At 37.5% G+C, this 11,269-nt stretch overlaps 1 protein-coding gene across 2 annotated transcripts in view; it reads left to right on the forward strand.

The window, feature by feature from the left end:
• The window catches only part of SRP54 (signal recognition particle 54kDa), an 11,880-nt gene extending 2,985 nt beyond the window's left edge, over positions 1-8,895 (forward strand). For both annotated transcript variants that reach the window (XM_010009764.1, XM_010009765.1), the window contains 12 exons: positions 324-428; positions 1,781-1,847; positions 1,934-1,991; positions 2,690-2,840; positions 3,630-3,778; positions 5,127-5,227; positions 5,339-5,425; positions 5,782-5,855; positions 6,105-6,213; positions 7,027-7,197; positions 7,677-7,772; positions 8,434-8,895. In XM_010009764.1, coding sequence (XP_010008066.1) covers positions 324-428; positions 1,781-1,847; positions 1,934-1,991; positions 2,690-2,840; positions 3,630-3,778; positions 5,127-5,227; positions 5,339-5,425; positions 5,782-5,855; positions 6,105-6,213; positions 7,027-7,197; positions 7,677-7,772; positions 8,434-8,525 — 1,260 coding nt within the window. In that variant the 3' untranslated portion in view covers positions 8,526-8,895. The remainder of the gene's footprint in view (positions 1-323; positions 429-1,780; positions 1,848-1,933; positions 1,992-2,689; positions 2,841-3,629; positions 3,779-5,126; positions 5,228-5,338; positions 5,426-5,781; positions 5,856-6,104; positions 6,214-7,026; positions 7,198-7,676; positions 7,773-8,433) is intronic.
• The last annotated feature ends 2,374 nt before the right edge of the window (positions 8,896-11,269 follow it).

Consider the following 11,269-nt stretch of genomic DNA (forward strand, 5'->3'; position numbering starts at 1 on the left):
GTTGGGTTGAGGTCATTCTGTGCTGTCTGTTATACTTGTGCCATATATATAGGCCACCCTGACTTTGGTGCTTGGTGTTAGAAATAAATTAACACTGTTACTGTTACAGAATTATTATGCATAGCATGATATACTGTTAGATATTTTGCACAGACTGTTGCTCTTCACTATAAATCAGCAAGCATCTAAGGTAAATTAAGACTAGACTATACAAAAATTGGTTTGCTCTGTTGAATATAAAACCAGGCACCTAGCATGATGGTGACACTATTCTGTGCTTTTGAAATTCAGTTCTGCAATATACATTATACTCTGTTCTTTAGCTTGTAGATCCTGGAGTCAAAGCATGGACACCTACCAAAGGAAAACAGAATATTATAATGTTTGTTGGTTTGCAGGGAAGTGGTAAAACAACCACCTGTTCAAAGGTAACTTACACTGTGAATCTGTTTGTGTGTTTTGTTTGGGTTTTTTGTTTTCTTGGGGGATGTGGTCGTCATTGGACTGCTTTGGTTGCTTGTGATCAGTGCTGTTTCTATTAGTAGGAAAATACTAACTGATCAGAGTGTAGAGATATTTTTGCAGAGCGGTTTCTGAGATGAGAAGAATGTCCAAAGTAATACTCTTGTGGGGCAGTTTATGGTTTGTAGAACTTCCTTCAAGATTTCTTTCTTTTTTTAAAATAAACTCTTGATGAAACAGTACTGGAAATTGAAAGATTCTATTCTTTGCTTTCTGGGTTTAAGACTAGTATTATAAATGGAACTGATCTCATTCCATTACCTGTTTAGAGGGACAGTAGAAGCTGGCCTCTATGTTAGGTATCTCTGTTATGTATAAGTGGCTGGTGTGAAATCTCTTCCAGCCCTAAACTCATTGATGAGATTTGGATTTGTTTTTTTAAGGCTAAAAAGAATGCTCTGATTCAATGCTTAACCTATTTATGATGGTTGTTGGAAGGAAATAATACCCTGTGGGGAAAAAATGCACATTTTTTGCTTTTTTCAGTCATCTGTTTCTGAGATTCACACACAGGCTTACCAGATATACCACTGCTCTAATCTATGACTTGATTTCATAAGCCTCCTCTAGTGCTTCTGCAGGCAAACTAAATTTTGGAAATCTATCTTTGGTCAACCAAATGTTCTGTGAATGTACATTGTACCAGCAAAGCTGGTAAGGATTCCATTTAATGCTTTAAAATATGTCCTTGCAATGGAAATATCTTTGCTCCTCTGGAAGTACATAAACAATGATCTGTACAAGTTGTAGCCATTATAAAATATGTTATTTTATATTATTACTTACTACTGCTTTGGGTAGTGTCCTGATTTTGGCTGGGATAGAGTTAATTTTCTTCCTAGTACAGGAACTGCTGGTACAGAGCTGTGTTTCAGCGTTAGTATGAGAATAACTACTATGACAAGTAGTTTCTAAAAGCTAGTTCTACCTGCAGTATTAAAACAGTAAGCAGAATCCAGGAGTTAGTAAAATGGGAACTGGAATTATCTGTAGTCATTCCTAGCTCAGGAAACTGAAATCAGAAGCAGAGTCAAGCAATTGTTTTCATCTTGCTCTAAATTATTTGTGTAACATACTTTTCTAAACAACAGAAATGCTAACATTGGGTACTTGTACACTAGCACTAAGTAGTCTCAGTTATAGGAAAGCTGGCTTGATTTTTTGAGTCTGTACTTCAGTGGCTTACAGGTTGTTATACAGTGTCATGCTTTCCCATGGCATTTTGGTGTAACTACTTGTTTTGGATTTCTCTTCACAGTTAGCATACTTCTATCAGAGGAAAGGTTGGAAGACATGTTTAATATGTGCAGACACATACAGAGCAGGTAATACAGTCTTTAATGATGTGGTTCTTTAATACTTACAGATTTTATTGTTTTTAAATAGTCCCTTGACTATACTTGTCTTACAGGTGCTTTTGATCAGTTAAAGCAGAATGCCACGAAAGCAAGAATTCCCTTTTATGGGAGGTAAGCATCCTTCAGAATCAGTTTGGAGAACTGTTCCAATGATGTATTATTGTTCCTTACTGAAGGTCTCTCCCTAGGCCTCATTCAGTGTTGCATAATTACTTAGATTTTATTATAATATTTGCTCTCATCAGGTGAAAATTCTGCCTAATCCAGTATACTGTCTGCCAGTAGTAGCAGGTAAGGATAGTTTAAGAGATCAGGCATCTGGGGATAATTCCCCTGAATGTTCTCTCAGTGTATGGTAGTTTATAGGCCTCTACCAGACAGATTTTCAGGAAGTACCGTTACAGATCAAAGGATATGATTTTCGGACCCTTAATTTTTATTGTCAAGTAGAGGCAGCAGTGAACCTAATACAGCTTTTATAAAGCAAGAAGTAAATTTCCCTTAAGCTTCACTGGAAGTATACTGTCTAGGTGCTCAGTTAAATTTTATTTCAGAGAAGGGCTGCGTAGTGTGGTTTTCAGCAGGGGGGACAGGCAGTCCTTTGTGCTTCACTTTACTGAACAGTAAGGGCAAATGGCTCAGGCATATTTTAAATCACTTTTTTGTTTGACATGAGAGGAAGTCACTCTTGAAATCCAGATCATTAACCAGTTTACTATCAGGTGATGAAAGTTTGAATTAACTTTTGGTAACCCTTTGCTGCTTTGTTGTTTATTCTTCTTGTTTCCTTTGTTTTTCTTTGTGGTCAGTTATACAGAAATGGATCCTGTAATTATTGCCTCAGAAGGTGTTGAGAAATTTAAGAATGAAAATTTTGAAATAATCATTGTTGATACAAGTGGACGTCACAAACAGGAAGACTCTTTGTTTGAAGAGATGTTACAAGTTGCTAATGCGATAGTGAGTAGTTTCAAGAAATACAGTAACTTCTGTTACAGTAATTTGACTACAATTAATTTATGTTTATCTCCTAAGGTTCTGTGCGGATAAGTCAGGGCTGGATGATCAGTGCTTGATGGTTCTGTGTCAGTTTTAATTCTTCTATCTGTGATTCAAGCATGTTTGCACATAACTAGACTATCATGCCTGCTTTAACTTCTCCTTTTCAGGATCTTTATATTGAGAAACTAGATAAAAGAACCAGTCTGATCTGGTTTCCTGAATTTTCTGTGATTGTCACAAATAATTGCCCTGAAACAGATAAGACGATTGGATAACTTCCAATGGCTTTGATATGTCAATGAAGCTGGTGTTTCTTGTGTGGGTTTTAAAAGTCTGGCTATTTGATGCTTCCCACACAACTGTTGCTAATGGCTAACTTATTTTCAGAGGAATGAACTTCCTAAAGCTCTTAATGTAAAACCCAGTGGAAGACGTTGTTAGCCATTAATTGCTTGTAGATCCTAATTAGCTTATTGGCTCAGATACTAGCTAAAATCACTCAAAACATAAGTAATAACTGTAAACCTGTAAAATTGTAATAGTCTATTTGTAGATAAGTCTCTCATAGTAACACAGCATCAGTTTTCAAACAGTTCTTTGACAATACTGTTTGTAAAACAGTTGTCCTTTTGTTTCAAACTGCACAGCCCTTACATACTGTTATTGCAGTTCTGCTACTGAAGATAATGCATGAACACTGTCTAAGCAAGCAGGAAATGATTACTTTGTGTATCTCATTTCTCCTAGCAACCAGATAACATTGTTTATGTGATGGATGCTTCCATTGGCCAAGCTTGTGAAGCTCAAGCTAAAGCTTTCAAAGATAAAGTAGATGTAGCTTCTGTTATTGTTACTAAGCTTGATGGACATGCAAAAGGAGGTGGAGCTCTTAGTGCGTAAGTATTGCGACACAGTTGTGTCCTGCACCTGGCTGTGCATGGACAACCATAAAATGTGTTAGTGTCTCACAGAAGCCTGCCTATGAAAGTGTCACTGTCACACTGCACAGAATCTAAGATTTAAGTAAGTAACAGTTATGCTCTTATCCTACTTCTGGTGAATAGGATCACCCATGGACTATTTAACGTTAGTCAGTATCAGATCTTCTGATGTACTTCCAGTACAGTAGTGTGTACTATTACATGTCAGGTTTACACCTTCTGAAACCAGTATCAAGCAGTTGTATTTACTGTGTCTTGCCTATTAGAATTTTTCTTACAAAAACACAAACACAAATTTGGACTTAATAGATACAACTTATTCGAAAATTTTGCTTCTCATTTAATGCCCAAGCCTTTTTTTTTTTTTTTTTTTTTTTAAAGCTCCCCTTTTTTTCCAAAAGGAGAAAAACTCTAGCTAGTCATATCTAATGGCCTTAAAACCGTTCTGCAAATAGAACTTCTGGATTGCCAGTGTCCAGCAAGTTGGTAAAAAATTGATATTCATTCATACTTTCCTGAATTCCATTTCTGTTGGGTTTCCCTTGTGCTGTATCCTGACAGACTCGATTGACTAGCAAATGTTAAGGTTTTATATGATGGCATGTCAGACTAATCTTCAGCTGTGCTTCAGTGATATAGCTTGTATGCAGCTGAGATGACACGTCAAAACAGTTGAGTTAACGACTTACTAAATTGCTGTCTGACTTTGATCTTAAGTGTTAAGAGTTCATGAAGTGCCGTCTCTATTTTGCTGTTATTTATAGCATAAGATGGAAGACTAAAGAGCAAAATGAAAATACTGAAAGCTTGTTCCAGTTGTCATGCGCTTGTGTATGTTAAGTCTGCTGTGTTTGTTCTATACGTTCTGTAGACTGGAAGCTGAGTTAATGTAAAAACTATTGCAAATGATTAATTGGTGAAAAAGTTCTTTCTTACGTCTAAGCTTTTCTTCCTGAATTGGAAACAAGATTGCTGTCTGTTGCAGGAGGCACCTTGAAGAAAAAGTAATCAATGCTTGTCTCATCTGTCCTTCCAGTACTAGCGAGGACAATACTAGGATAAAATGGAGACTATTTCTATTGCTGTATTTCAAAGCAGAATTTGTATTTTACAAGGTACAAACTATAGAAACATCTTGTCAGCTTCTCCCAGCTACCCATCCTAAATGCTGGATGTTTTTGTATTAATGGTTTGAGGAGTAGGATAAGGAGTTGAGAGAGGATGCACTGTGGTTATGTTAATAGGTGGTACAAAAGATGGGTGGGTTTTGAGAGGCCATTTCACAAAATATATTTTACTGCAGAGTTGCTGCTACAAAGAGTCCTATTATTTTTATTGGAACTGGTGAACACATAGATGACTTTGAGCCCTTTAAAACACAGCCCTTCATCAGCAAACTTCTAGGTATGTATTACTATGTACAGCTGTACTTAAAAGACACTTCAAATTGGATAATAAAAGTTGAAGTGTCATTTTTTTAATGCTAACTTCAGAGCTGGGTTGTTTCTTTTCCAGGTATGGGTGATATTGAAGGATTGATAGATAAAGTAAATGAGTTAAAGCTGGATGATAATGAAGCACTCATAGAAAAGCTCAAACATGGTAAGTTATTCCCAAGGGCTGAATTGTGGGTGTATTACCATAACCTAATCATGGCAAGTTGTTTCAGAGATGTAGACCATTGAGTTAATCTGTAGACAAGTCATTTGTTTCATGTATATAGTCATGTTGTTTTTTGAGTGATAAGTCTGTGAGACTGCAGAATAACTAGCTTAATGCTTAAATGTGTGCCATCTAAAACAGTTTAGCCATCGTAATAGTGGAGAAGTTGATTTATCTATGCAGTATAGTATTTACCTTGTGAATATAAAAAATAATTGGGAAAGGACAGCAATACCAAAATGCTAGTGTGACTTTTCCTAATCCTTTTTTTTTTTGTTGTTGCTGTTGCTCTTCAGGTCAATTTACGTTAAGAGATATGTATGAACAATTCCAAAACATCATGAAAATGGGACCGTTCAGTCAGATCTTGGTTAGTTATCCCCAAAACAATTTTATCAGATTTTCATTTGTATTTGGCAAACTTCTGCTATAAACTTAAAACTCTTCATTGAAACTGGTGTTAAGAGTCTGTGCTTTGTTTTTCAAAAATGTGAAATTATTTGCTTACTGTAGTACGTAACGACTGAACTAAAACTTGCTGTTCTTATTTCTGGCTGCTTAATTACAATTAGCTTTGCCTTTTCTGACACAGTATTTGTTTTCCATTTTTTAAAACAAGGGTATGATCCCTGGTTTTGGAACTGACTTTATGAGTAAAGGCAATGAACAGGAATCAATGGCAAGGCTAAAGAAACTGATGACTATAATGGACAGTATGAATGACCAAGGTAAAATAAACTTCATCTGTTTGGTGTTTTTTTTTTTTTCCTCCATTGTTTAACAAGCTTATTTACAGAGATCATTTTGGAAACAAACTGGACGTTAGGGCAGCATCTACAGTGACAGAAAATGATGAGGAGCATTTATCACTCTTAGAAATGGCAAGGAGTACATGTCTCAGACTTTCTGAATTAGTCTAAATATTTGGAGATACCTTGACAATTGCCTGTTGCTGCTTTATCTGTGTAGAATAGGTGGGATTTTAAAGCATTTGGAGATTACTGTAGGGCAATTATTGGAAATGTGAATGTACTTTTATTTTTCATGCTATAGCTGTGCTTCTTGAATTATTACTGCTATACTTGCAAATTAAAAAGCTACATTCCTCTTTAATGTGTCATTGCTGTGTTTCTTCCTACACACCCTCAAATTTACTTGATGGCATAGCCTGGTCTCTGGAATTCAAGGTGGTGGTCCTAATCCATCCATAACTCTTGCAGGAGAAGTATGCTTTTACCCTTCTGCTATAAACCCGTGAATATGCCTTAAGACCAAGTATGCTGAGAGCATAATTTATTCAGGTGACTTTTTCTGCCATGGCGATTAACGTACAAACATAAGAATGTTTTAGTACTACTCCTTAGAATATTATATCTCAATTATTTATGTTAAATTCTGCATTGTCTCTTCTAAAACAAGGGGTATGATCCCTGGCTCAAAACTAAGTTCTCAACAATAATGAGAACAAATTTGCTACCAGCTGTAATAGATTTTAATGTCAGTAACTGAATGGATTTTTCTTTCCCACACTGTAATTGCAGAACTTGACAGTACAGATGGTGCCAAAGTTTTCAGTAAGCAGCCGGGAAGAATCCAAAGAGTAGCAAGAGGTTCAGGTGTTTCTACCAGAGATGTTCAGGAGCTGTTGACCCAATATACTAAGTTTGCACAGATGGTAAAAAAGATGGGAGGCATCAAAGGGCTTTTCAAAGGTAAAAAACCACGACAAAACAACAAACCAAACAAAAAATCAAACAACATTTATTAACTCAGTGGGGAGGTTACTTGATGTGTGAACACAGAGGAAATGTGAAAATGTTGATCAGGTGTTGAGAGAGGACAAAGTGTGCTGTAGCTTGCTTATTTTCATGATGTTTGAAAGCTCTTTTGTGTAACTGGTAAGAGCTGCACTGTTCTTCAGGACACCAATGTGTAACTTACTGGTGAAAATTACTGTATTTTGGTTTCATCAGTGGAGACTTCATTACTACTACACTGCTGACACTTCAGTCTGTTATGTGGGGTGCAGGGACTGTTGATCATTAAAATACTTTTAAGTGGCTGATATAGTAACTTTTGATCATAGATCCAAACCGATTTGTATCTAGAATTAGGAGGTAGAAGTCTGGAGTATTTTTAGCCCTGTATGTTAATCCACTTTCTTAAAATTGCTTCTTTTGTATTTTTTTAGGTGGTGATATGTCAAAGAATGTAAACCCATCTCAGCTTGCCAAACTGAACCAACAGATGGCAAAGATGATGGATCCAAGAGTTCTTCATCATATGGGTATGTGTTGGCTTTTTACAGCTTCAAGAGGGCTACCAATTACAGTGAAGCATTTGAAATATAGAAGTGAGGAAGGTGACATGAGAGTCTGCATTATATGTCAGTATTAAGTATTTCTGGGTTTTCTAACAGGAATCGTAAAGTTTAGTCCATATGTTATGAACGCTTTGCACTTACCAGTGCTTAATCTAGTCTGTTCATTGGGATTCAGCTCTCAAAATGATCACTTGGAGGGGTATTTGAAATAGTGAAGTGGTGACTGGAAGCATAACTGTGCTAATCTACTCCTGAATTTCATTCCCCTTCTTTTGTAGTGTCTGCCTCAAATGATTAAATTTGACGGGAGCATCTTTATTTAATAAAGTCTCCCATACTGGAACCTTACTAATTGGTAGCGGTCATTACTTCAAGGTTTTTTTCTTTTGTCTAGATCTTAATGCACAAGTCATCTTAAAACCTACTTCAGGCCTCGTGTTTTGCAGAGCTTCCTGTAACTACTCAATTGTCTATTTTCAATAGCCATTGAAACCTAGCTTCAGTCTTGGGCTTTTGCATTTGTATATTATTGAAATAGTGTGTGTTCACTGTGACGAGGCCTCAAGCAAGATAGCTGTGCTTCAGAGTTAATTAACACATCCATGTTCCCACTTTCCTTTTGCAGGTGGCATGGCAGGGTTGCAGTCAATGATGAGGCAATTCCAACAAGGTGCTGCTGGGAATATGAAAGGCATGATGGGATTCAATAATATGTAAAGAAGCCTTAATAAAACTGGACTTTGACTTTTCATTGTAACTTCAGTGAATAAATTTGCTTTCTTCCTTTTTACAGTAATTGGGGGAGTAGTCTTTTGAAATCTTATTCAGGCTTCTCGGTTTCTACATCTAATTTCTGAAAACTATTTTTGCTTAAATTAGTTCCTCTCCACTAATACTTGATGGCACAAAGAGTAATTAAATTTAATAGAACAAAATCATTATGTAAAATTTTAATATTTAGAGACACTTTTTAATTGTTTACATTAAATGGCAGCCATTATATTTGTAAACAACCCTGATCTTTGGTTATAGTAACATAAAATGTCACAAATATACTGTAAAATAAAATGTAAGTGGTTATAAACAAGGGAATGGCCTGTTTCTTCAGTTTTCATACCTGTCCTTTATCAGATGTAATTACATGATTTCCTTTGAGCTGTTTCTAATGACTGTTTTGACTCTCATTTGGCATTGATACTATAAGGATGATTCAGTACCTGAAACGTGCTGCTGCTGCTTAGGTGTTCTCCTTGGAGCATTTGCAGAAGATGTATGTGCTGTGCTCAGGTTTGTACAAACCTTTGTGCTTCAGAACGTTATTGTTCTTTCCCTGTACACAAAGAATGAAGTGACTAAAGCCATATGGGTATGCAGTTATCAAGCTGTCCCATACTGAAGATAATCTTCACACCAGCCTGCCAATTAAGCAGTTCTTTCATTATGGAGGTAATTTCTAATGTGTATTAGAGGGATTCTGTGCTGGTACTGAACTTAAAACAGACCCAGATAGCCATATCTGACAGAGCATATTACCCCAACATTAACAACAGTCTGATTTTAGTTTCCTACAGCATTTCTTCTTTTAATATTGCAGTTTTACTGTGTTGGTCTCAAAAGGGTGGAATCTACAGGCATACTTCAGAAACTAGATAGACCAGATGAACTTTGAAATCCAACATACATCTTGGCAAATATGGTAAGATCTTTCACCCTTATCTTAAGGCAAGGGGGTATATTAAGAATTTATTTTAACATACTGGGGATTGCTTGGGTTGTAAATGGACATCCATCTCTGTTGCTTAGATAAAAACCAAATGCAGTAATTAAAACAGGTGTTCAAATGCAGTGATTGAAACAGGTGTGTCCCTCTGTCAGCCAGTTCTTTGAGGTGGCAGCTAACACAGCAGACAGGACTTACACTCCTGTACTAATAAAACAAGGTGTGCTGTAACTTAGTTTAGAATGTGGAAGTATCTTCTGTGCAACTAGTCGTACGTATATTCAATGTATGGAAGATGCTGAAAAATCTTCAGGTATGCCATTTATCTACAGCACTGCATTTTATGCGTAGCATTAGTCTGTAAAAGGACTAGTTAAGTTGGGTCTTACTATTTTAATTATAACAAAAGTGACGCGTTTCGTATCACCAGCTTGGACAGGTGTCCTCAGCTACTTAAGTGGTGTTTACTAAAACTTCATTTATTTTAATGATTTATTTCAGTTCTTGAGCAGTATGAACCAATGCAATGCTTAAAACTATGCAGCAAAGAGTAGCAAATAAATCTTGGTTAGGAATGCAGTCTATAGGAGAAACTGGATAGTTAAGTTGAATGCTTTTGACGGAACTCAAACATGAATAGGTATATTGAGGATGAATGGTGAAGCACTGTGCTTCTAGACTGCCCAGTTACCAACAATTAACTTCTATTTTCCATTCATTGCATGCATTTAGTGGTATAGGCTGGAATAAACAAATAGCAGTATGTTGCTCTTAATGTACCAGGTAGAAAAGACTTTGGAGCCTTCTTGGTATAATTGCATAAAGATACCAAGTTTAATATATATATGCGTGTGTGTCTAGATATATATATAGATTTATGTTGGAGGCACTTAAAAGGAAGAGTTTGACTGTATAGGCACACATGTAAAACCCTGTCATAACTTTACAGGATGTTGTAGGGAGTGGGCGTAATTCTTTTCGTGTCTATGGACCCTGCAGAGCCCACGACGTAGAGGAAAATTCTGAAGTTGCAGGAGAATAGAAGCTGTCGTGTTCTGTACGTTCTCTCAGTTTGGTATTCTGAAGACCTAGGAGAGGCCACGTGAAACAGCCGGCAAGTGCCATGAGTAACAGCTCTCCCAGAACCATTGTCCAGCATTGCCTGTGGTAAGGAGGCCCCAGCACAAACGGGAGACAGAAGGATGCTCCAGGTCTGTGCTGGAGCAGCTGAGCAAACCAATTATCTGGCACACCGTTTTCCCTGCCTCCTGGGAACAAACGTTATTTTCTCACACAGACACATCCCAAGGCCCAGGGCTCCTTTGGTTTGCAGTTCTTTCTTGTTCTGTGGTTCGGCCTTTAGTACGTGTGGAACGGCCTGAGCTAACACCAGATACTTAAAAGGCTGAGTTAGCAAGCTTGGCTCTTCTTGAGAGACACAGAAGAACTACTGTCAAGTAACTTCATGTGTTTCTCCGAACGCTCTTGTATTATTTTGTACATTTTACAATAGCCGAGGAGGCAGACGTGTGTATTTCCCCACTACACGCAGAGTTTCACCTCTTCACCGAGGGGGTGTCCTTCTTGCTGTGTGTAGGTACGGCTGTGGCTGCCAGCCCGGCTGACTCTGGCCTCCTTCCCCCTCCCCCGGCTCCGCTTGGTGCCGGGCTGTGGAGAAAGACCACCGAGGCCGGCAGCCGCCCTGCTATGGGCGCAGCGCAGGTCCCTATCGGGACACCCC

This window comes from Nestor notabilis, unplaced genomic scaffold, assembly GCF_000696875.1.
Source record: "Nestor notabilis isolate BGI_N333 unplaced genomic scaffold, ASM69687v1 scaffold34662, whole genome shotgun sequence".
NCBI lineage: Eukaryota > Metazoa > Chordata > Aves > Psittaciformes > Psittacidae > Nestor > Nestor notabilis.